Here is a 27,805-nt window from a genome sequence, read left to right on the forward strand (position 1 = left end):
AGACTCGATGGGCTGAATGGGCTCTTTCTGCGCTATTGGGATTCTATGGTTCTATAGATCACTTTTGGTGGGAGTTTTTCTATGCACAAATTGGTTGCCATGTTTCAACAAAGATTATATTTCAAAAGATCCTCATTGGCTGTAATGTGCAGCACAAAGACTGATGGTTTTGAAAGTTGCTACATAAATGCAGGCCTTCTTCCTTCCTTCTTTGTTTATTCAACTACTACTTCTCAACCCACTACACATGGCCCAAACCAAACCTCCCCCATCTTCTCCCCACAACCTCAGGTTTGATTTACCCACACCCGAGTCCACACCATTTTAGCTTTTCTCCTGCTCCTTGCAAATACATCTTGCCCAGAAGATTTATGTCCTACTTCTTTGACCCCATTATCACCAAAAGGCTGACAACCCAGCTTCCCTTTCGGATTGTCACGTTATCTGATATTTCAAATTGCTTCTTTTGTTTTGGTATTGTCCCTACCAATAGAGATTATGGAATAGCAATGGAAATGCCAAATAATTTTCAATGCTTCTAACCTCGGGGATGGAGAAAGCATGAGCTTCTCCATTATTTCAGTGACGGCAAAGTCTCTTATGCATTCCAGAACAACTCTCATTTTATACAAGGGACTTCAACTTCAGAAGCTAGAAAATATGACAATTTTGTGCTTTCCTTTTGTGTGGCTTATAGAATTCACATACTACTATTCAAGTTAATATTTGATACAACATGGACCAACCTTTGCTTGAAGTCTTCCGCCAATTGTCGATCGCATATGAAAGGCACCAACAACGACATCACCATGGGCACTAACACCCAAGGAAGCAAATATTTTCCCCTCCTGGACTCTGTGTTCTCTTTGGGATTGAAGAAATTTAAAACCTGTAAATTCTCTATATTTAAGGCCTTGAAGAAGAAAAAAAATCAAGACTTATTTGGCCTTATTTTGTACACAGCTCTCACAAGGAGGAGGAAAACAGATTGCTTGACAACAATTTGCAATCTATACATTTAAGATATTATGAATCTGAGGTGCAGCATTAGGAACAGATGCATAGTAATTTTCAGAGGATTCAAATTATTGAGATGTAATGACCAGGAGCGTGTATTAGATGGTTCTCCCTTCTCTATTCAGTCTCCTAATAAAAATCCCAAAATTATCTATTCCAAATTGCTTTCAATTAGATGGGCAATAAATGCTGGCCTAATAATGCCCACATCCTTTAAATGAATATAATCAGTGTATGCCCATTACATCAATATTGCAGGAAAATCAAAATTAAACAAAAATCACAACTGTAATTTTGAAACTTAACAAAATTTACTTCATACTTCATCATCTCTGACCTTAGCTCAAAAATTAAATATTTCAATTATATTTAACACCAGTTATATTATAAAATATACTATATTGTGCATGTTTAATGTATGAAAACATTTAGGAAAATACTTAAAAAAAAATCAAGCCTAAGATCGCACATGTATTCTACTTCAAATGTTTGCTTCTTTAAAAATGTTTCTTTTACCATCCAATTCACCCTCACTCCTGAAGGTACTAACAATACTTTGACATAGTACCAAAGCCAGAGTCAGGAACTGTTCTCAGAGTGTAAGGCGGCTAAATTAGCCTATTTTTCAAGAGCGGAATAAGGCTTAACTAGGTAACTCGAGTATCTTCAGAAATACATCAGATGTCCAGATGGACAGAGAACACAATAGTTAGGGCAACAGACAAAGCCTCCAGAAAAGGCAGCTGTATCTTGCCAATCTGAATAAATTTTCCAAGAATTAGTTTAATGAATGAGGGCAATTCAGCAGGCATTGTCCACCTGGACATTCAGGCCTTTGATTCAGGCTCAAGCATAGATTTCACCACAAGACTAAATCATGTTGATTTAGTAGCAAGGTACTGAAATGGATTAAGATTTGGCTGGATGCCAACAAGCAGAAAATAGTTGTAGACCAATTATTGCTCAGACCTTTGATGTTTACTATTTAAATCAATGAATTACATGTAAATGCTCCAGGAATGATCTGCTAATTTGTGGACTATACCAAAAACTACCTGACAGTTAGAAACCTTAGTTGCTCGGTTATTACAAACACATCTGGATTAGGGTTAGGGATATTAGGCCAGTGTTTGGTAAATTATATTTAACTTATGGGCAGATCAAATGCAAACTATGCATACACCTAGGAGGAGAGGAATTAAGGCCAGTTGTTAAAGGAATGATGTTAAGATCTTCATGTGCTCGAGAGAAATTTGAGCTTGCAGCTATTAGCTGAAAGTATGACGTGAAGATTCCATACTTTAAAAGAACTTTTACTGCAAAAAATGACTAAAGACAAAGCACTGAATTGATTGAATATTGAATGTTGCCAAAGAAACGTATTTTGTCAAAGCTTTTTGCCTTGCAATCATCAGGACAATCACAAGACTACCAAGATCAGGAGAAAGGCAACCTTCTTGCTACACTGTTCGTGATGGGCAAAGAACCCATGCTTGCAAAACTCAAAACACATTGTCTAACATTGGATAACATTTGTTAAATAATCCTCAGTGTGCTAAACATTACACTGACAACCAATTTAAAAACATCATTCAGGTTTGCAGAGCGGTGCATCTGCTGTACTAGAAGCTGCATTGAACCATAGAATCCTTACAGTGCAGAAGGAGGCCATTCGGCCCAGCATCTTCCCTATATCTGTACCCCATGCAATTACCATGGCCAATCCTAACCTGTATATCTTTGGATTGTGGGAGGAAACCCACACAGACATGGGGAGAACGTGCAAATTCTACACAGTCACCAAGGCCAGAATCGAACCTGGATCCCTGGTATTGTGAGGCAGCAGTGCTAACTACTGTGCCACTCTGCTGCCTTGACATTAATATATATATTAACGCACAGGGCTGTGCTCTTTGCAAACAGAAAGAACATTGTACCTGTTTCTGCCAAACAAAATAAGTGCTAGTGGCAACACCTTCTTCTCGTACAGTATAATTTGATATTCTGGATATTGTCCTGATGAGTGCAAGATGAAAAGCTTTGATTTATACTATATACTACCAAATAACTATAATTGTTAACTTTTTATAGGTAACACACCCTTTAAACAAAATTTGCCTCTTCCTATATTTACCGTGAATGGAAAACCCCAATTTTATTACATTCTTCAGTCTTTAGACATTCACTTCTCCTGCAACTACCCCAAAGTATTGCATAACTTCCAAGAGTTTTAATTCTACTTTTTTGCCTTTCCCAATATGGTCTTCCATTGAGTTTTCCACTGAGATTTCAGCTCAATGAACCTTCCAGCTGTATTTTAACTCCTCATGAACTAGGTATTCAAACTGTGCATGGGCTCCCACCTGCATTCTGCATGGTGAATAATAGTCAGCATTTTCCCTATGCCAACATCTATTGTCTTGCCCTTCCCCTCTGAGTCAGCTGTTGATCACTTGGCACCAAATTCTGCTACTAGCCTTCTTTCTACGGTACCGCTAGTTAATGGAGAAACTGGTAACCTGATCTCAAAATGACGTCCTCCATATTTCTCTCCATATGGCAACAGGAAAAATACAAGCACGGTATCCAAGTGGAAATGACAATCAGCTATCTTTAATTACCATGACTTTTCGTCTTAGAAAAGATAGAAACTAGAAACAAGAGTAGGCCATTTGGCCCTTCAAGTTTGTTCTGCTACTCATTACGATAATGGCTGATCATCAAATTCAATACCCTGATCACTCCTTCCCTTGTTCACTTTAGCCCCAAGCGCAACATCTAATTTATTTTTGAAATCACACAGGAAGAAATAAAAGGAAAGGTTCCATTGCAACTATTTACAACTTCATAGCGATAACACCTTTCTAAGTTTATGTTCTTCTTGGTGTAGACTTAAAAACAACTGTCATTGTCCCCAGGTATTAATATTTCACTCTTCACTTTCAAGAACCACAATGTGACCCTTCTTTTGACTCAACAACCAAATTATTTGCTGCATTGCTTCAAGCAATGAACCTGTTTCAGGCTGGGTTGCAAATCACCTTATACAGGAAGTCAGTATCATGTTACATAAATCAGAGCCAATCAGATCTCCTGGGCTAGTTTTAATTTACAGTTTTTTTCATCTGGTTAACTGGTGTTAATTCACCCAGAGGAAATACATGGCTCCAGATGGGTTGGGGTACATATCTGCTATGATGCATAAAGAATCACAAGTGTGTGGGCTGGATGGTGCCAAGTCTTTATGGTCTTTCATTTGTACATGTTCATAAATCTGCCCACCCTCTGATAGCTTCTCTAAATCATTGCCTAGAATGGGAGTGTTATCATGTTATTAACCATGGAAAGAGTAATGCAAGCAAGCTAATTCTGTCCTCATCTAAAGCCTACAACAGAGTCATTCAACAATGGTGCCCTGCTGAGGTCAATTAACTTAGCTTACAAAGTTTAGGTTTTTATGGTCTGTATGGCACACACTTTCACTGGCCAATGAATTGATCACTAGGCCACTCAAAATACTACCATTTGTTGTTTCATTGCTGTATTGTCAAAACTCTGTGCCACCCCAAGGGAGTTCCTGGATTGTGATTGACAAAAATTGAGAATTCTCATTGGGGAAAGTACCAAACACAACAAGACACTTCATCAGAAATGCAGAGGCAAAGTTGGAGCATCAGTGGGAGTGCACAAACACCAAACAACCCACTTACTCAACCCTTCAAGCAACACATGTGGCAGAAATCTGCAGATTGGCACTTGACTTATTAACCATCACCAAGTTCATTAAAACCCAGAAAGGAAAGAAGTCATCATCAATTCCAAGGAGCTGCCCAAAAGAATAGAGCTGCATTGTGTGTAGCACCCTTGTGAATCCTTCACACAGTCACCCCATATTCAAGGCTAGAAATCATTGTTCACAATAATAATACTTGAAAGCATGTATGTCTCACTCCTCTATCTACGATTTTAACAATGCTACCATGCAGTTTCTTTTATATTGAATACTTACTGTTAAACAATGACAAACTGCAACATTGTTGTCTGTCCTTTCTAAGCTCTGCTACTTCGAACATAGCGGTAACAATTTTGATGTGATTCATGTCACCCACTGACCCAATAGTACAATATTCACAAAGTCTACATAAAAAATTATCCACTGCCAAAGGTTAAGTGCTACCTACCTCATTTTATCATAATCTTGTGCAGTTGAAAAAATCTTTGTTTCACCAATAAAAACCTCAAAGAAAGGTCGGCAGCCATTCCTCTGTTTGTTGAAACATGGAACTGGGCTCACAGTGACTGTCTTAATGATGAGGGGTTTGCAATGTGGGAGAGTGGGCTTTTCAGAAACCATTTCACAAATATATCCTATATATCTGAAACAAAATCACAGAAAGCAACAATTTTTGTACACCTTGTAAAGATGAGTAATATTTATTTTCAAAATGAACTGTAACCAGCTCTTCCAAGCTTGAAGACAGGGAGTAAATGGGGAAGTTTCCATATTAAAAGACATTTGGTCATATTGATCAGTTCAAAATGCATTTAGATCTTTAAAGAAGAGTTTCAATTACAAACAAAAGGTTGTGACTTCAGAGAATGAAAGAGGGAGCAGAAGATGCAGGGCAAGATAGATTGTTTCACATTAATCTTTGCATTGAAATAAGGAAACTTAATTTAGACTAGTTATAGTACAATCCTTCTTGTAGTTTAATAATGAGATGGACCCCAATTATTTGTCAAGATGTTCCCTATAAGTTTACGGCATTATCAAATAAATATTTCTGGTCTTGCCAACTTCTCCTCTGAAACATATTTTCGTAATTATTAGTTGCAAAGCCAGTACTTCACATGGACTGCATTTCTTTACATGTATTCTCGCAAAATCACTCATTTATAGTGGAAAGGAGTTTTATAGAAGCCAGGTATTCTCCAGCACCTTGCTGGAAATGGTTATATTATGACACTAGTTATGTTACTAGGCCTGGACTAATGATCTGGGGAGAAGTTCAAGTTCCACTACAATTGCTGGGGGATTTAAATTCAGTTAAAATAAATTAATAAATTAATCTGAAATAATAATACATTATATGTATTATTACTGTTATTTTTATTGACTGGTGACCATGCAAACTCACTGGATTGTGATTATAAACTTTATCTGGTTCAATAATGTCCTCTGGGTAGCAAATCTGTTGTGCTTACCCTGTCTGACTACATGCAATTGCAGACTCACTGCATTCTTTCTCCAACTTTTAAATGTTCTGAAACAGCTAACGAGTCACTCAATTATCAAAAAAAAACATAGCTCGTCAACATCACCTTCCTTAGAACAAATGGTTAATAAATGTTGGATTTTCTGGTGAGCTCCGCATCTAGTTAATTAATATAAAGGCAAAATACTGTGATGCTGAAGTCTGAAACAAAAACAGAGAATGCTGGACATCTCAGCAGGTCTGACAGCATCGGTGAAGACAGAGTAGAGCCAATGTTGTGTGAATGACTCTTCATCAAGGTTGCCTCATTTCTGCTGATCACAGCCTTGCTCCAGCATGTCACAACTGACTGGACTAAAAGGTTTACTTTGATGTTTTAAACACTACTGGTTATGCTTTTGGTTATTATGAAGCTGAACCAAAAACATAATTTCTCCCTCTTTCCACCCTATCAAAGGGCTGATTTTCCATATCCACCTCCTCACAGAACAGAGAAAGTAAAGGCACAATTTTAACTCATCCTGTTTGTTTGTTATGGGACATGCTCAGTTCAATGCCAGTTAGTCTGATTTTCCACTCAAAGTGGAAAATCAGCAGGTTATTAAATGGGCATCTAACCAAAGCCAATTTCTACAAAGTAGATTAGGTTAGAATTGGGGCTGCTGGTCTTTTATTCCTAGTGCATACTTCCCAAGCTCTTAGATTAGTCCTCATATGTTCTATTTATTACAATTAAACCCAGGGTTCTTAATGTGTACCAAGCCAAGGATGAGTATTGAAATCTGGTGAGAAATGGTGCAGGGAGACTCTGGCATTGGGGATAGAAGCTGATGACTGCTAAGAGAGGTGGGATATGCTTTGGGAAAAGGTAGCAGAAGGCTAGGATGTACTGAAGGGTTGGCTCATTGGCAGGTGGTTTGGGATGAAGGCAGCAGAGTTTTATGTGGCAGGTGAGCAGAAAATCAGGATTAGAACCACTCAAAGCCATTTTGAATCAGTCAGTACATTTTGACTTATGGGTAGAGAGGGCATTTTCCCAAAACCGTGAGCAGGCTCAATTCTACTCTTAGTCACTACTGTCTACATCTCACTCCAACAGTTTAAGTCCAAGGATCACTTCATAAACAAGATCTTGACTTTCACCAACCGCTTACTCCAATTCAGTGTCACGGGGAGTCAGAGCCTATCCCCACATACATTGGGCTTTAGGCTGGGTACACCCAGGATGGGATGGCAGTCCATTAAGAAAGAACATACTAAAAAAAAAGACTTGAAAGCATCATTGGGAAAGAAGGCACCCATTGAGATCAAGACCTTGTAGACGTTGCCTCAAACTCTTGACCTCAATTTCCTTAAGGATGGTACACTTCCAAGACAATAGGTTCTGTGGAATTTTTCTTTAACACCAGAAAAATTAAACAGATTGCTATTCACTGTTGTATCATTTAACCCCAACTGGATGTCACACTCGTGGTCTCAACAGCAATCATATTGCAGAGAGCATCTGACAGGACAAAACAATCACAAAGGTTTTATGATATCAGAAAATCAAAAAAAAAGACTTCTAACAGTTAATCTCTTAAATTACTTACCTCCTGTGAGAAGGCCAAAGTGCAGGCCCTGGTTTCTTTGTATTGAACAACTGGATTGCTGGAACTGGGCAAGAGAAAAGATGGCAGAAGCAGAACATCCCACAGACTAAAATAGCAGAGGCAGGACAACCATCCTGGAATAGCAAAAATAAACATTTCCAATTCATCAACAAGTCTCAAAATACATTTCAAGAACTTTACAAAGTAAAACAGGATGAAACCTTCCTGCCCACCTCCCCCTGTAAGGTGGCTTTCCTACTCCTCATGGGACAAATAGGTATTCCATGTTACTTGACTATACTTATTCCATCTTGTGTGAGCAACGTAAACCTGATGATGCCAGCTTTGTAAGAATGCTTTAATGACAGCAGTGCAATAGAGTACATATGCTCTGAGGTCAGAGATGGCGAGAACTACCTCAAGAGTTAACGCAAACAGTGCCACATGTGGCAACTGGAAATGGATAGCATCCAGCTTGTTTTGCTGGTGCTTCCAGCCTGCATATTTGCATTTTTACACACCTGACCTATAATGAATCTTCCACAACTACCAGGAAAGGACAACTGATCCTGAATGCATGGGTGTGCACAGAATTAAGAACTCCTACACATTACAGAATCTTGCCACAATGTGCTATAATATTCCATAGTTACCCAATGAGGTAGATAGGAAATCTTCATCTGAAACTAGTGCCCCTATCATAAATAGAGAAAATAAAAATCTTGCTACTGAATTTACTTTTCAATTTTCAAAAGTTAGTTAATAACAAATATCACTGGTATCCAAGCTCTTGATCATAAACAACAGATATTTTAATTTATACTGCCCTCCCCCACCAAAATTTTCTTCTGCTCTACAGGTGCTCACTCTAAACCTGTGTACAAGTTTCACGGACAACTGCAGCCCCTGATGCCTTGAAGTACTTACATGTGTAAATCAAATCACAGTGTCAACTGGTGAGAATCACCAGTTATTCAAAAGGACATGACAGCGCAATTTAGCTATACATGTAGTTTCCAGCAAGAGGCAGTGTGTTGTGATTGATCATAAACAGCCTGGATGATGTTCCGCCCCCCCACCTCCCCACTCCGGTCCATAGATGCCAAACTATAGTATCCCAAAGACCTTCCTAGTTAACCAGCTAACTTACCACAAACAGGGGATTGAATCTGAAACTGATCTTCATTCAGCTAATGTTTTAAGTGTTGAATTTACCCAATAATGTTTTTAATTTCTAACAGTGTTGCTGAATCTTACCACACAGTGTATAGCACAGACATTCTTCGGGTTCTGCTGCAGCCAGTGATGCATGTTCTTACACACTGCATACAAATTGTGTAAACTGGGAGCCTGTCGAGCTGGCCAGCTGCATTCAGATATCTATTTAAAAGAAAGGAAGGTTGTGACAAGAGGCCAAACAGAAACAGAAGACAAATCCATGCATGCAGCATCAAATCCTGCTTGCCAAAAGATAAGGAGAGTGGAGGCAGGAGATCAGCCGCAGGAGAGGGCGGCAGCAGCTGTGCATCATGTTCAAATGCAATGAAAATTACGCATTTGGAACAAGGATGTTGGATCACTGGGTAGTACTCTTGCTCTGAAGATCATGGGCTTGCTTCGCACTCCAGATGTGAATATGAAAATGTAGGCTAAGTCTTCACTAGTGGAGGACTACACTGTTGGAAATGTCTTTTGGTAGAGGACTGGAACCAGGGTTTCATCTGCTCTCTCGATCAAGCATAAAATCAATCCCGTGGTATTATACTGAAGAATAGCAGAAGAATCATACCTGATTTCTAAGCCAATATTTATCCCTCAGTTACATCACTAATAGACAGGTTTTCTGGTCATTATAACATTGCTGCTTATATGACCCTGCTGTGCATAAATTGGGTGTAATTTTTCCAACATTGTTATAATCCCAGCTAATGTTGATACTGGACAGACCAATCCCCAATCGGAACCCTGGCTCAATAGACTGTGCCTCTTATTTACTTTTTGTTTAAGGATGTGGATGAACAGAAGCACAGAGCTGCCAATTAACCTTTAACAAAAGAATAAAACATTAAACATGAAAATATTGACTATAATACAATACTCCTGCACCCCTGCCTACATCTTCACAGATGTACATAGATTTTTAAGGATAACACAAGTTACAAACTATATTGAGAACATTATAACATAAGACAAGTACACGGGGTAGAACTCTCCTGCTTCCCAGCAGCAGGAGGTAGCGTGCTGTTCTCTGGCAACTCACTTCTCTGGTCCTGCAGTTGTCAATTGGATTTCCCATTAACATCACCCCACTATGCTGCAAAACACACAGAAAAGGGTGCATTGCCAGCGGGACCAGACAATCCCGCTGGCAGGAACAGCCAGAGAATTCCCCCTGCAATCCATATAAACCAGTGATAGATATCCTAGGCTGGTGAGTGGGTGGGACAAGAGTAACCCTCCTTCATCTCAGCGGACCACAAGATTGAAATCAGGCTTCTTCACTAACCAGGACTCTATGAATAAGATTAAATACATTTAATACAAGCTGAATATTTCATTACAAATTACAAAAAAGTTTAATTATTTATTTTTATAGAATTGTCACCTTAAAATGACAAAGTAAAATAAATATTTATGTCTCGCACAGTCAGTGCTGTATGTAATCAGTACGCACCACACTTCACTCGCCCTTGCTTTACATGCATATCATACCAATGCAGACAGAAATCAGTGGAATTTGGAACCTTGTATCAAGAAAATGTTTCATATGCTTCATTCAGGCCTGAGATTGACAACCACTGTTGTAAACCAACAGGCCAACTGTGGTCAAACACATCACACTCAAACTAAGTAGCAGATGCCACCCTATAGATCTTCTGTGGATTTCTCATCAAATCCTCCCAGATGAGTGTCACACTGTGAGCCAATTGGTCTCACTTGAACTCGACTTCCATACAAAAGTTTCCAAACTCCATTTTCAATCAATGCACATTGAAGTCTTCTCCCAAGAAAGGTTCTCTTTCAGATGCCTTCACCAAGAATCCATACCTGAGATTTCAAATTCTCGTTTCAGTATTCCTCTGCCTTGGATTGCTGCATGCATTCATGCTTCCACAGAGTCTCTCGGTTATCCAGCCGCGCCAATATAACATCACTGCTTCACAGGCTATATTCTGGTGTCACCAACCTTACATCAGATATCTAGCTTTTCGCTAGCCAACTTCAGTTGGTCTGCATCTTTCAGCTCAGTTTTTAACTGGGAGCCTCTCTGCCCTTTTCTTTAACCTCAGGTGAACAATACATTGTTCAGACTACAGTTTTTTGTTGCTTTGACTCAGTCTTCCTGTAACTTCACTTTTCAACCTGGTTTCTAGAACTATCTATTCTTTAGCCTCTGGGACTTGCATTCTGCCCTTTACTCTATTCGAGAACTGCTTTCTTCTCAGGCTCCTTGTTCCAACTAAACCACAGGTGCTTATGCTTTACAGTGCAAAAGCCTGGCTGCTAAGCAACTGTGTAGTCTCTCTTTAAAGCCTGTTTTCACATTGCAAATCTTTAATTTAAAATGAAATCAAAACCCACAGACACCTTTGTTTAACATGAGCTAAGTGAAGTTTCAACCATTTCTTACACAGGAACAAAATTAAACTTATTTAAAGTTACATCTTATTTCTAATATCCACAAACACAAAATGTAGATTACTTAAAACCATCTTTACTTCTTGACACCACAACAGTCACATTTCAAAAGTACTTCATTGGCCAAATGCACTTTTTGGGGTGTCCTGAGATCATGAAAATAATTTGTTATTTTAAGTTATTACATGGCATTGTTACGTTTTAATAGAACAAAGAAAACTCAAAACTTTCATTAACTGAAAGGGGTCACTATAAACCAATGGTGGGATTTTCCAAACAACCTGCCACGTGTTCTGCGATGGTGGAGGTGGCCCACCACTAATTGATGGAGGGATAATCTTGTTAAAGAGATTTCCCATTGAATGCACACTTATCTTCTGGAAACCCGAGGTGGGGGTATGCCAGGTTCTGCCGACAAACGGCTGGAAAATTCCAACCGGAAAGTCATGAAAGTGTGAAAATAAAATTTTAGAACCTGGATTTCTAATTAAGACAGAAGCATCCCTAAGCTTCTCCCATCACTTTGCAATGAAATGCCATTGAGTGTCTGAAATAGAGAGGGTTTCAGTGGGAGAAAATAATCAATATTTTGGGTCTTGATCCAGTGATCTGCATGTGTGAACATCAGAGTAAAACTTGCTAATGGCCTATCTCACGATCGACAAGCACCATCCAGACTCACGCAACATATAACCATTTGGGATAAGTCCCACTCATGCAACTGAACCTCAATGTGAATAAAGTGCTTCAAGAGGGATGGGGAGAAAATGAAACAAAAATAAATAACAATAATATATTTATATTATAATATCGTATCACAATTCTAGTTTGGAAACAATTTTCATTCACAATACACACAAGTCCCACAAACAGGAAGTGAGAATAATAATAATAATAATACTACAATGTGTTTTATCTCAGTTGATACTTGTTGAGGATGAATTTTTGGCCATCACAGCCAGAAAATTCCCTGCCTTTTTGTGTTGTGCCTTGGGCTGTAACATACTTCTAAATCAGGCAGACAAGGCAAGCCTGCTATTAAGGATCAATTACGAAGGCAAACAGCTGTTCCAGGCAAGGCAAAAGAACAATAGTGGTTAAATCAGTTCACAAAGGTCACAGGAGCATGGGGCTGAACACAACGCCAAAGCGTGCCAAAGAAGCAAATCCACATGTTCCCCAGTTGGAAACCATGAATGAAGTGACATCCACTTCTTGCTGAACTCTAGATCTGAGGCACTCAAGTCAGGCGACCTTGAGCTATATAAGAAAGCCAGATACGATCCAAGGAGACCCAAAGATGCCAAAAGACAGTAGCGGACCAAGCCAGAATCCCAGGCTAGCCCCACAGATCCCCGCCAACTATGGCAAGGTCTGTAAAACATAATAGGCTACAAGATGAAAATGTAAAATCTCTGGTTCCAACGCATCCCTCCTTGAGGAGCTCAATACATTCTATGCTTGTTTTAAGCAAGATGTCACCAGGCTGCAAGAAACTACAAAAGGTTGTGAATGTAGCCCAATCCATTGCACAAACCAGTCTCTCGTTCATTGACTCTGTCTACACTTCCCACTGTCTCAGCAAAGCAGCCAGCATAATTAAGGACTCCACGCACCCTCGACATTCTCTCTTCCTCTTCCTTCTATTGGGAAAAATATACAAACATCCGAGGTCTTGTACCAACCAACTCAAGAACAGCTTCTTCCCTGTTGCCATCAGACTTCTGAATGGATCTACTTTGCATTAAGTTGCTCTTTCGCTACACTCTAGCTATGACTGTAACACCACCTTCTGCGCTCTCTTTCTTCTCTATGAACAGTATGCTCTGTCTGTATAGTGTGCAAGAAACACTTTTCACTGTATGCTAATACATGTGATAATAATAAATCAAATCAAACAATGCTCCAATGACACCTCATTTTAACATTTTGCACACCTGGTCTTGGGATATTTTACTCTTTAAAAAAAATAATATAAATGCAACTTGTTGACTGACATCAGTTTTATAGTTCAGATCACATGACCACTAACACAGAACAGCCTGCCAAACTTTTATTGCAACCAAATAAAACACTATATACTAATAATCTTTTACTCAAACAAAATTCATAAAATGCTCATGTATCAAGCCAACACCCGTATATACTTACTCTGTTGTGAAACTTGGCACTTCTGTAAGATTTCTGGGATAAGTTGAAGATTGTATAATGATCCAGGTGCCGTGAATCCAAAAACGATCGGACGTCATCAATTTGATTCTTGAAACTCAGCTCCACTCCTTCAGCAGGATAGGATATCACTGACAGATAGTGAAAACTAGTGTCAGACAGATATATTGACCTCTTAAACACATTTAAAGCAAGATTTCCTGTTCACACACTTCACATTACTGTAATATTGCTGAATGCATCTATTTGCAATACAAAACCTAGAGTTAGCGAAAGTTCTTCAGCTCCAACTATTCTATTCTTCCAGGGTCACTTTACATACTTTACCAAACTTAGTTTGTCTATCAAGAAGGACTACCCAATTTAGTGAGAGAGAGAGACAGAGAAACAAAATCAATTGTCAAGCACATTTCCAAAAGATATTTTCATTTTTATTACTTTATTTCCATTTCTCTCCACTTTCTTTTCCCTTTCATCACACTCCTTCCACTCTCCAAAAGAGTGCAGTGTCCAGGATGTATGCCTTCATGAAGGCATTATTTCAGTTCTGTAACTGGTTGTGAAAATGAACTTTTAGTCATGTCACAGGCAAGCCTTCCTTGCTATATGGTCAATTATTATGTATACCCGAATTGTAATTAAGCCAGCAGAGACTCATTACTGCTTAGGTCAGGCACTTTGGGAAGCTCTCAAATATGCAAATCTGGATTCTATAGCAGTCAGCTTCAATAACAATCACCCAAAAACCCTGCACAGATGAGACAACTGTCTTTACAAGCCTCTTACACACAAGGAAGTACTTTTAGAATCTGGAAGCAAAACATCCCAACTCATTCCAAGTGCAAATTATATTAATATTTGAGAACTCAAAGTTGAACCATTCCATGTATCAATGTATGCTTACAAGAGGAACAATGCACTTGAAATTTTGAAAAGCAAAGTGCATAATGCCAAAAACAATGCGAAATTTTCACCAATTCATCTGAGGAAATCCTAGTAGCCTTTGAAAGATGGCTCAACACAGGTTACAATCTGCCCAAGCCATTCTCTGGAGATGTAGACTGTGATCAGTGAGGTCCCTTTGTACCTCTACCCCATCTAAACCTGCAATTGTTCTTCTTACCAATATGTAATATTTCACATTATCTATGTTGAATTTCATTTGCCAATTATTTGCCTGCTCTGAAAGTTTATTAATGCCTTCCTAAAATTTGTTGTACTCCTCCTCTGTATTGACTCATATGCATATTTAGAAATTTTGCTTTTGTTTGCAACGTTTAAATTCTTAAATGATCCCAGCACTGATACTTGTGGAACACTCCATCCAAGCTCTTGCCATTTTCTACCCTGAAGCCAGCTACCAATCCATTCTGTCATTTGTCCACTGATGCCACAATTTCTGATCTTATTCATTTATTATGGGGTACCTTATCAAAGATAAAACATTTTCTTGAAAATTAGTTATTAACATTACTACTACATTACCATTGTCCACTTCCTGTTACTTCTTCCAAAAATTCAGTAAGTTAGTCAATAAAGATCTTCTCCTTTGAAACCTTCATTTTCAGATGTTTTCTTATTTTCTATTATTTTTCCCACCACTGACATTAAACTGATTGGTCCATAATTTCCTGGAAATGTTCCGCACCCTTCTTATGAATAGAAATTACACTGGTGATCAGCCAGTCCTCTGGCATATGACTAGTAGTGCCCCCACTATTCCTGCTATAAGCTAATAACTATAATAGCTTTAAAATTGCAAAAAGTGAAAGCATGCATTGTACCTATTATCCGTGATGTGATGTAAGAAATATTAAGTTCTCCCTTGGCATAACTATAACAAAACAAAAAGATTAAATTGAACAAGACATTATTTAACAATAATTCTGAAAATTCCATTACAATGACACAGGTAAATACCTAAAGGAGGAATGGTTATAAAAGTTAACATTTCTGGTGAATTATATACAAGAATAAGGGACGTTAACGGTGGGAAAAGAAAGACAACCCATTTCAAGAACCTAATGTAAACATCAAGTAATCCCAAACTAAAAGCCATAGCTCATCACACTCTTGTCACAATAAAGCATTTCAGGTTCACCCTTCAAAAAGTCTCCTTAACTGAAAAAAATAGTTCCACCTCTTGCAGCAATTGTTCTAACGGCCTACATGAACGACATTTCCAATTTAATATCAATTTATACAATTAGAGCAGTTTTTCAGTGGGTTCCTGTTCACTAGGATTGTTCAAAATGTGTATATGCATTTGCAGCACGGTGGCACTGCTGCCTCATTGCACCAGGGACCCAGCTTCAATTCCAGCCTCAGGTGACTGTCCGTGTGGAGTTTGCACTTTCTCTTCGTATCTGCGTGGGTTTCCTCCGACAGTCCAAAGATGTGTGGGATAGATTGATATGCCATGTTAAATTGCCCCATAGTATCAGGAGGCATAGCTAGGTAAATACCTGTGGCGTTAAGGAATTAGGGCCTGGGTGGGATTGTGGTTGGTGCATACTTGATGGGCCGAATGGCCTCCTTCTGCACTGTAGGGATTCTAATGATTTCATAACACCAAGATTTGGTGCATGTTTTTTTTAACCCCCCCATTTCATTACCGAAAGGAATCCACTCCTCTTTATTCTACTCTATTTTTAGAGTAGAAATGACTTCTGCTGAAGTAGGACGAGGACCCCTGTACAAATTGCTCATTGGAGGTCGACAATCAGATTAACCTGCTATGAATAACAGGAAATAAACCATTTCATTTTCTTTCAGACATATAAATAACAGGACGCATAATGCCAGACAGTGGAAGGTGGATATTCCAGCCGTCACTGGAAAGCAACTAGGAAGACAACCAAATGAGAAAACGCTGGAAAATCTCAGCAGATCTGGCAGCATCTGTAAGGAAAAGAAGAGCTGATGTTTTGAGTCCAGATGACCCTTTGTCAAAGCTAAAAGGCATCGATAGTGGGAGGTATTTATACTCAAGGCGAGGGAATGAAAGATGAGCCATAGCCATAGAAACCAGGCTTGTTTTTCTTTTCAGTGCCTTCACCACCATGTTGGCTGAGCAGTAGATAGAGATCAATGTTGCTTTCAAATCGCCATGTTTAAATATCACTGCAGTCCACATCTTTATTTTCAAACCATAGTCACAGCTGGAGATTTCTTTATAATGAATGCAATTGTATTTTGGATGTCAGTAGATACATTCTGTTTGAAACACTATTTAGACTGGCTACAAGAAAACTATTTTAAAAATGGGAAAAAAGTAGAATTTTCTATCTCATTTTTAATGCATTATCCTCCATTTTCTTGGCTTTTCATCCTAATGACTCCCAGCCACAATTACCTTTTATTTATTGAAGTAAAGGAAATCCTTAAAAAAAAAACCAACTGCTAACCATTATTGGATTTAGAAATATTTTTCCATTAATTAAACTCTTGACAGCCTAGGCTCCCAAGTGAGTGAATGGCAAGGACTCCAACCAGCATGCTACATCTCAGATCTGCCTTGGATGTTCTTCTGGGTACAGCAGGGCTGGTTATTTCTATAACCTATCCACACATCTTTCATTCAGCACAGTGCCTGTTCTGAACAACATCAAATTATACGATAGCATAGTCCAGAGATATAGCAACAAAATGCTTGAGATTTGAACTAAATATTGGCATCTTTGACATGGAAACTCATGTATAAGAAACATTTCAATGAGACAAAGATTGATGTAAATTGTTAAAATGCTTTATTTTGGAGTTAGCAAGTGCATATACAATATAATAGTTGTAATCAAATCTCACCTCATTTCAACAAATCTACCTCAACATTATGAAATAATGGAAATATACCACTCTACTGTATTCAGTCTCTCAAACTTTCTTGTTCAGTCTTTTTGATCTGCCCAGCTGTGTTTGGAATAACCAACTTTATGCCTGGTTTACTCCTGCTGAGCCAAGCTTCCTCTCAGCTGCCTGGCTCATCAACTCACCATCCCTGGCTCTTCTGACTTCAGTAGGCCAGTTAATAAAAGAAATCTGCTCTTCTCCCAAAGATGAGAAACTCCTTGGATTCTCAACAAAAATAATGACTGTCACATCTTAAAGAATCTGGAATGAATCAAAGGATTCTCATCGCTACTGTTTAAAATGGACTGCAATGTTAAAATTCAGCAAGTGACTGGACACGTTATAGATCACTCAGTTGGTGAGACAACATTTAATTTTGCATGCATGTTGTAGTCTGGTTCTATGGATAGCGATCATGATGTGGAGATGCCAGCGTTGGACTGGGGCAGGCAGAAGAAGCAGTCTCACAACGCCAGGTTAAGGACTCACCTGATGAAGGAGCAGCGCTCCGAAAGCTCGTGATTCCAAATGAACCGATTGGACTTTAACCTGGTGTTGAGAAATTTCCTACTATGGATAGTGATAGTGATAGTGGGGTTCCAACTTTCCTGCCATCACATGGTGGTCCAGGAATCTCTCATGCTTTTCCGCCTGCCAATGGTATACGTTCAAAGGGACTTGCAGATAATCAACTTGTCTAGCTGCATTACAAACACACCTTCCTTGGCCATTAAATCCTGGGGTGAGACTCGCCCAAACTTCCTTAGAAAATGGCTAGTCTAGCATCTGTAATACTAAAGTTGCAGTTTTTAAAACAATTTTAATTGTTTTATAGCTCAGCACTCAAACATAAGTAATTCGCCAAATCTTTTCTAAGAGGAAAAATGAATGGAAATTCCTGAAATGTGAATAGTTCTGATGAAAAGCTCATAACGGGAAATGTTAACTGTTTTCCTCTTCACAGGTTCTGCCAGACCTGTTCAGTGGTTCCAGTTTTTTTCCATTTTTTTTTCACATTTTCAGCAAGTGTACTATTTTGTCTTAAAGAAGTTTGTGGATCCTAGGCAGCAATTAGAAGTTGGATTCCCACAACCTATTGGACAAGGGCTACTTAAAACAAGGCAGACCTTGTATTCTTAATCACTAATCAGTGAATCTTACTGTGGACATCAAATAAGAACAGGATTTTTTTTCCAGTACGCCCAGCTGATTGTGCAGCATACCAACTCAGTCTAGCATCAGGGACACAGACGAGTTCCTCAAAGTACTGGAGGACTAATCGTACCTATAAAATTATGTCTCAGGAAGAATCACTACGTTCAGGAACAGCAGACAACATTAATACCAAACAAAAATGAACTGTTAAAATTAAAATAAATTAAGATAAAGTGAAGGATGCAACAAAAAGGAATGGTTTCACCACAGCCATAAAAGCATCAAACACAGTCAAATCATTTTTTGGACAAACTAGTTATACATCTTGTGGCATTACTTACAGACACCCCAAAGCAGAAGCAGAAGAGCAGCAGTGGGTGTCTAAAGAGCCATCCATTGATGTATGTAAATTAGTGTGATTTGTGTAATGTTTCATAATTTTTAAATTAACCTGCACTTCAGTTCTGTACTCCATCAGAAACAGGAGACAACTGATCAGAGACAATGGATCACTCTCCAACAAGTCCCTCATCTTTATGACACTTCCACTTAACCACACAACTGAGATCTCAAATATTCATGAAGAATCATGTTGCCTTTGTTTGCACAGTTAATTCTCTGTAGGAAAATAGTCCCAGTCAATGTTAAGATCCCCAGGTATTCTTTCATAGCTAAAAACTTACAGGCAAGTGCATTTGAAACTTCTGACTTTCACCAATCTAACCAACATCTATTAATGAACAATGGAACTGTTATTGCTAGAAGTTCTGCATGCACAATAGACTGGGAACTAGTAATCACATGCATTAGATAGAAAACATTGTGACAACGCGAAGAGCAGCACAGGCCTCAAACCTCTCTGACTGAATGGTGCAAAGACAAGGAACACATCAGGGCATGGCACCACTGTTTCGATCTCCATAAAATCAATAACTTTTAAAAAGAAATTTGAATTTCCAGTGACCTATTTAAAAGGATCATACAAGATTTCACATTTTACAACTTTTACTGCAACAAATTATCTAAAAGCAACTTGATTAAGCATTATTTTTGGTGGCAACTAATACTTTAAGCCAGAGAAGAGAACTTTCCATTTTATGGTTTAACACAAATCAAAAATCCCACTCTAAAGTTATACTATAAACTGTCTCTCAAGCAGATATTCAATTTTTCTGAAACAAGTCCAAAATAATTTTTGGTTCCCAAGGATTTACTTCTATTTTTTCCCTTTCCCAGCCAGGTAGCATTAGCCCCAGCCCCAGCAATGTCTTTCACAGTGATGGGTTTTGCTAGATATTCTTCCTCCAGCTCAACGTAGGTAATCTTATAGCCTCTTTTTAAATTGCCATCTATTGGATCTTTTTAACCCAAACAGGAGCTCCTACCTGCATTTCTGCGCAGTGAACCATAAGAGTTTTGTGACACGTTTTCTGTTCCATTTCTCTCTTCAAGGCTATCTTTAAGGAGAATCTTGTAATTCAACCCTACAATGGCTTCCTCTGCAAGTTTCCCTCTCAAAAGCCCATCTCTCCATTGCAACTTGAACCACATCAACCTTCTATTGAGGTAGCATGCTGATTAGCAATTCTTTAAACTCCCAACTTCATTCGCACTGGAAATTAAATAAACCATTGAAGCAGAGCTGTTTTGAGGAAAAAAATGATATTAACACCTTCTTAAGACTTTGACAACTATCAGTTTATCCACCGTCAACACAGATGCTTCTGCCATTGTCGGCATGTTGTGAACACCTTGCACCTTCTTTGCCATGAAAAAGCTGGGGTGCCCTTTAATCTTTAAGAATCCAATCACTCAGTAGAATTCAGCACGGGATCCCTTTCATTTTGCCCCAAGTTTAAACACAGTCCCAAAACACAACAATCATCTAAAACCTTGTATTTGTCACACTCTCAAAAAGTTACTGAATGAAGCAGAAGACATTGTCCAAAATGAGATGGTTAGGAAGAAAGAATTATTGAAGATTGTGATGAACATCCATTCTGAGTTGGATTATTAAGTTACTTTTGAATTTTTAGAAACACATTGTGTCCTCGAGTCCTTGCGAAGTATTTCTCAACAGAAATGCCACCTGTCAATATTTCTAAAGCCAAAACAGTGGGTTATTCAAATTAATTTTTTAATCAGTCATAGAAAATGGAATGCATACATACTCTAGCATTTTTCCATGAGCACTGTAAAAATTAAGTTGGGTTTGTTTTACAAATATATTTTAAATTTAGTTACGAGTCACAAGTAGGTTTACATTGACATTGCAATGAAGTTACTATGAAAATCTGATAGACTAATCAATTTCTACAAATATATAGTGAGTGGGAAACAAGACATGACTTGTATTCCCACTGCAGTTTATTTCCCAACAGCTTACCTGGCCACAGACTGTATCACCTTTGAGGAGGTGTCTTTCAGGTTGTCCTTCAAATTGCTGAAAAGTCGTCCAGCTCCACCTTTTACCATATCCAGCAGCCCTCCCCCAAAGGTGGGTTCCATGTCTGGAGAGGAGGCACCTAGTAAAACAGCAAATGGATCATTACAGTCAGTTCCAGAAAGACAGGCAAAGTTAATATACAGAAGTTAAAAGACTTTTTTTAAAAAAAGGAGAGTCCAAAATTGCTTCAAAATGTACTTGAATGGTTGCTTAACAAAGTGAACCAGCAGGAGAATGGCATCAGTCTAGGTATAATGTTTGTGGTGTAATGTTATTGATGAATGAATTAGGAGTAAGGAAATCAAAGGAAAAAATACCCTGTTGAAAGAGGTAAATAATTTTTTTTGTTTCAAAATTGAGGTATTCAGGGAATTCCAACCACCAGGAATAACACCCTCAAAGATTCAGCTTCTGTTTCATTCTAAAATACCTCCACACTTGTCAAGACCAACAACAACAGCAGGGTTCTTAATTTTAAATTATCGGGTGGGATGAATTTGAAGGAGATGAAACTGAGAATAATGTTATATCAAGATAGATATGCCCTTCACCCGAGGCTGGAGCCACCATTTCAAAGGTAGAAAACATTACTGTATTTAGACAAATATCTGACATAAGCTCCGAGATATGGATTGCCATTGTACATTTCAAAGCATTCAGATAACCTGAGGGGACATTGGGTGATGCAATGGATTACAGTCCATCCCCCTCACCTCTCCAACGAGTATTCGAAACTATTCCAGTTCAACAGAATAAAGGATTCTCCCTGGAGGTTGGAAGGGATCTACGTGAAATACAAATTTGAAACAACTGAAACTAACGCATGGTGGGATATCAAGCACAACTGCTTGCAATAAAAAGGTACTAATTTTCATACAAAAATAAAGGGAAGCAATGAATTTGATTCCCAAGATCAGCAGATACAAATCCAATAATCAACTAGATTTATTCAGTTGCTATAAATCAAATCAATGACTCTGCCGTTGAATTGCATTGAAATTAAATGAAATATTGAGCAAAACTATATTCAATGTTCCATTGCTATACAAGTGGTACATACATTGACAAGTTATCAACAATGCTATTTTTAGGTGGCATGACAAAGCAATCGCTCAGACATGCAAAATCATCATTAAATTCATGACCTCAGCCAATTAAAAAAGTATTCTCTCTGAGGAATCTCTTGCTCTACACAGAGATTCACAGATGGAAACAGGCCCTTTAGTCCAACTTGTCCATGCTGTCCTAAGCTAATCCCAATTGCCAGCATTTAGCCCATATCTGTCTATACGGATTGTACCCATGTAACTATCTAAACGCTTTTTAAAAGCTAAAATTGTACCTGCCTCTACTATTACCTCTGGCAGCTTGTTCCAGAGGCTCACCACCCTCTGGACACTTTTGTATCTCTCCCCTCTCAACTTAAACTTTTGCCTCCCCTACCTTTGGGAAAAGACATTGACTATCTATCTTGTCTGTGCCCCTCATTATTTTATAGACCTCTATAAAGGTCACCCTCAGCCTCTTACGTTCCAGAGAAAAAAAATCCCAGTCTATTCAGCCTCTCCTTATAACTCAATCCATCAAGTCCTGGTAGCAGCCTAGTAAATCTTTTCTGCACTCTTTCTAGTTTAATAATATTCTTTCTATAAAACAGTGACCAGAATTGCACACAGTATTCCAAGTGTGGTCTTACCAATGTCTTGTACAACTTCAACAAGAATCCCAACTCCTGTATTCAATATTCTGACCAATGAAACCAAGCATGCCGAATGCCTTCTTCACCGCTCTGTCCACCTGTAACTCCACTTTCAAGCAGCTATGAACATGTACCCCTAGATCTCTGTTCTGTAACTCTCCCCAATGCCTTACCATTAACTGAGCAAGTCCTGCCCTGGTTCAATCTACCAAAATGCATCACCTCGCACTTGTCTAAATTAGACTCCATCTGCCATTCATCAGCCCACTGGCCCAATTGATCAAGATCCCGTTGCAATTGGAGATAACTTTCTTCACTATCCGCTATGCCACCAATCTTGGTGTCATCTGCAAACTTACTAACCATGACCCCTATGTTCTCGTCCAAATCATTAATATAAATGACAAATAACAGTGGGCCCGGCACTGATCCCTGAGGCACACCACTGGTCACAGGCCTCCAGTTTGAAAAACTCCTCTCTACAACCTTTGGTGGAAGTGATAGATACTTACTCAAATGACACAGCACCAGGCTTGCTACACTATTAGCTACTGGTGCCTTATTTCAAATGCAAACACTTTATAGAATCAGAGAAATTATAGAACAGAAGGAAGGGAGGAAACCATTCAGTCCATGATGCTAGTGATGACTCAAGCAATCATTCTTAATCCTACAACCCTTCCTTGTAGGTGTTTCTTCATCCTCAAGTATCTGTTCAATTCATTTTTTAAATGATTTATTGAATCAGTTTGCACCTCTCAGGTATAACATTTCAGTCAACTCAAGAGTGAGAAGATTTAGAAGACAGTGGAAAATTTTAGTCATTATTTTAAATTTATGGCAGCCACTGACCCACTTGTTAAAGGGAGTTTTTCCTTATTTATTCTATCAAAACCTCTCTGTTGAAAACCTACATGAGGCCACCTCTTAAAATTCACTGTTCCAATGAGAATAGTCCTTTACACCTCTCCTCACAACTAAATCCCTTCATCCCTGTTGCATCCTGGTAAACCTACTGTGTACTCTTTGCAAGACCATCACATCGTTTTTATTACTCAGTGCACAACACTCATGCTAAAGTCAGATCACAAACAAAATTCTAACATGTTTTTTTTTATATATTCTATGGTCATTATTTATTAATCCCAGTTTCCCATATGCTTTTTGAGCACCTTATCAACTTGCACTGAGCTTTAAGAATTTGTGTATATAATCAGCAAGGCCATTCTGCTCACCTACATTTTGCAAAATCCTGCCACTTAGTGTTCTGTCTATGTTAATCCTTCCAAAGTGCATCACCATATTTCTCCATACTGAACGCCATTTCCCCTGCCACTGTCCATTTCACCACCTTGCTTGTCTCACTTTGAAGTTTACAACTACTCACATCACTACCTGCTCAGTTGTCATGTTTCTAATCATCCTGTTACAAAATCTGAATCACCATGGAGGGAAAGCTGGAATTTCCAAATCCTAACAGGCTGGATGTGGGCATAGCATACATAATCCAGCAGTTAACGGGCTCAGCCATCCTTGCAGGATAGCACCTGCACAAAGGAAAAAGGAGGGAGGGTATGGCACAAAACTGAATCATGTGACTTGAGAACAGAAGACCATCCCTAGTAACAAGATTAGCAGGCATCCAGACAGAATCAGGAAATAGCTTACCTAAACAACAGAGTAATCAGTGGAGGTATACAGATAGTCATTTTGAAAATGATGGAACGTGACAGATGCAGCCAAACCAAACACACAATCAGAGGAACCAGGGTATAATTGCCGGCGGCCAGCTCCTGCAGATGCTATTGTAAAATCCAGGAGCTAAGAGACCATCCATTGCCTCTGTCTACACTTTCTGCTATCTCGGAAAAGCAACCAGCATAATTAAGGACCCCACTCTCGGGCATACTCTCTTACACCTCCTGTTGGGAAAAAGATACAAAAGTCTGGAGATCATTTACCAACCGACTTGAGAACAGCTTCTTCCCTGCTGCCATCAGATCTTTGAAAGGACCTACCTTATATTAAGTTGATCTTTCTCTACACCCTATGACTGTAACACGATATTCGACACCCTTCCTTTCCTTCACCCCTACATACTCTGTGAATGGTATGCTTTGTCTGTATAGCGCACAAGAAACAATACTTTTCACTATATAACAATACATGTGACAATAATAAATCAAATCAGTTTAATGTCTCTCGGCCTATAGGCCAATTTAACATCCAAGAGCCAAGATGGTGCAGAAACCTTCATAAAAGCAGTTTAAATATCTTCACTGAACAAGGAAAAAATGTTCCCCAGACTTGATCATGTGCCATATACTGACCAGTCGCTACAAGCGGGATATGAATTATAGGTTTATTTAATTTGGATGTTATTGGGAATGGGAAAGTGTTAGGAGTTCAGGGATCACAGATGTATATTTTGGAAAAAGGGGTAATTTCCATATAATCTGCAAGTGTGTTTAGTAATTCATATATTTAATTGTCTTAAGAGTACTGTAGCCTTATTCATTTCTGTTTTTTCTTTAGTGTAATAAATAGTCTTTAGTAATTGTTACACAACGATTGGACTGGTTGTTCTCAATGAGGGTTTCATGTGACTCATCACACTATTCCAAAAACAAAACTACATATCACCATGAACCGATGTTTCAAGTTGAGGCATGCTCGCAGTTAACATCCAATGACATTGTGTCATTTCCTATGCAGTGTGGTGTGATTGATTATCGATTTGTTTCTAGTTCATGTGTACCTCATATTAACCCTGAATGTTAGACTAGCAGATAGATATTTCAAATTATTTCATCTTTCTGATCTTGTACAGTGAATATTTCAAAACCAGCGGAATCTTGTGGCTTTATTCTCTCAGCCAGTGTTTTGAATCTCAAACTTTGTCTACTTTAAACAAAATATTACTGGTCCCATACCCAGACCCTACCAAACACTTGGCAGCCTGGTCTAGGATCCTAACAATCTGCAACCTTCATAATGCTGCTTCCTACAGCTGAGCCAAGGTGTTCTAACAAAAAATTTGAAACTATAAACAGACTCGAAGCTAACCACTGAGGAACACCACTGCAAACAACCGCTAAGTCTCAAAAACGTTTACCCAATATCACACTCTGCTTTCCGTCACTGAACCAACTCCGCATCCATTCCTGCAATTTTTCATCAATTCTATGGGCATCTCTCTGCTTGAAAAGCCTCCTGATGGCACTTTGTTGAATGCCTCTGGAAATCTTTGAAATTGTGCCCTATATATCAGAGTCAAGATGTTAACATACAGCAGAAAAAGTAGCAGTTCCAACACTGACCCTTGGGGAAATCCACTACAAACCTTCCTCCAGCCTGAAAAACATCCATTAACCACTACTCTCTACTTCCTATTAGTCAATTTTGTATCCACATTACTAATGTCCCTTTATTCCATGAGCTATAATTAATTGTTTGCAACACTATATCAAATGCCTTTTGGAAGACCATTTACACCACATCAACCGCATTACTCTCATCAATACTTAACTCTTAAACAAAAGTTCAATTAGTTAAACATGATTTTATCTTAAAGAAATCCTCGCTAGCTTTCTCTAATGAACCCACATTTGTCCATGTGACTATTAAGTTAATCATGAATTACTTTTGGTAGGAGTTTCCCGTACCTCAAATTTAAACTGAGTTACCTTCACATCCTTTTTTTTGAATGGGGGTGTAACTTTTTCAATCTCTTGTCCTCTGGCACCAAACCCAAGTCTAAGGAAGTCTAAGAAATTTCTACCAAAACTTATGGCCAGTGCCTCTGTAATTTCCAGTCACTTACTTCAGTATCCATGGATGCATCTCATCCAGTCCTGGTGCTTTGTCAGCTTCAAGTACAGACAGCCTATCCAATATCTCTGCCTTACAAATTACCTCCCCTTTTACCCTAATCTCGGTAACATCATCTTCCTTAGTAAAGACCAATGCAACGTATTCATTTAATACCTCAGTTAAGCCCTCTGCCTCCATGAGTAAAATCTCTCTTCCTCCTTTTACCTCCCGTTTAGTATTTACACGCTTATAGAAGACTTTGCAATCCCCTTCTGTGTCAGCTGCCAATCTCTTTTCATGCTCACTCTTCCTCTGCATCTTCAAAATTCAGCTTGGTTCTCAATTGCATTTTCTACCTGACACCTGTCATAAGCAGACTTTCTCTTCATCATAATTTCTATCTCCTGTCAACTCCAGGAACTCTGGGTTCATTCTTCCCCACAGTCTTCATTTCTTTTTCCTTTCCCTTTTGAGGGGATATACTTTGGCTGTGCCCAAAATCTCTCTTCTTTGCAGGTAGTCCATTTTTCAGCCCCCGATTTATTCAGCCCTGATTTGTTCTTACTGTATTGAATTTGGCTTTCCTCCAGTGAATTCTTCTTACTCTGAATTGTTCTGTGTCATTTCCCATACTCAGCCTAAACCCAACGGTACAATGAACACTTAATATTCTATTGACACTTGGTCCACCTCATTCCCAGAAACCAGGTCTAGCGGTGCCTCCTTTTTCATTTGGGCATACTGCTGCAGAAAAATATACCAAACACACTCAGAATTCATGCCCGCCTCTGTTCTTTTACCCTAATTACCTGAATATAGACGCCCCCAATAATTGCAAATATTCTTTTTTTCACCTCCCTTGTAATTCGCAAATTTATTCCACTACATCCTTTCCACAAGTTGGTGGCCTATAAACAACACCAAGCAATGCATTTGCACCTTTTTTTGTTTCTTAGCTCTAAATAAATTCTGTCCTTGACCCATCTAGGGTATTCTCCTTCTCCCATTTCTTTGTTTCTTATCTTGAACACCTTATATACAGGAATATTTTAAATACCTAGTCCTGCACAACATTGAGCCAGGTCTCTCTTTTAGCATGCCACATGGCAATCTGTGCCTGTTACTAATCTTATTTATCACACATTGTATTCACATGCATGCACTGTTGCATCCACATACATGCACTGTCATCCTGATTTAGACATTATTA

General features: G+C 38.7%; 1 protein-coding gene across 6 annotated transcripts in view; it reads right to left on the reverse strand.

Moving 5' to 3' along the window:
• Positions 1-27,805, reverse strand: part of dnajc6 (DnaJ (Hsp40) homolog, subfamily C, member 6) — a 123,628-nt gene that overhangs the window by 46,611 nt on the left and 49,212 nt on the right. For 5 of the 6 annotated variants that reach the window (XM_080195611.1, XM_080195609.1, XM_080195608.1 and 2 more), the window contains 7 exons: positions 21,024-21,162; positions 15,418-15,467; positions 13,616-13,764; positions 9,083-9,205; positions 7,826-7,959; positions 5,199-5,393; positions 747-864 (listed from right to left, as the gene is read on the reverse strand). In XM_080195611.1, the coding sequence (XP_080051737.1) occupies positions 747-864; positions 5,199-5,393; positions 7,826-7,959; positions 9,083-9,205; positions 13,616-13,764; positions 15,418-15,467; positions 21,024-21,162 (908 nt within the window). The remainder of the gene's footprint in view (positions 1-746; positions 865-5,198; positions 5,394-7,825; positions 7,960-9,082; positions 9,206-13,615; positions 13,765-15,417; positions 15,468-21,023; positions 21,163-27,805) is intronic. The other variant, XM_080195613.1, reaches the window with a different exon arrangement.

The sequence above is a fragment of the Carcharhinus amblyrhynchos genome, chromosome 9, assembly GCF_965287045.1.
Source record: "Carcharhinus amblyrhynchos chromosome 9, sCarAmb.v2.hapA, whole genome shotgun sequence".
Classification (NCBI taxonomy): Eukaryota; Metazoa; Chordata; class Chondrichthyes; order Carcharhiniformes; family Carcharhinidae; genus Carcharhinus; species Carcharhinus amblyrhynchos.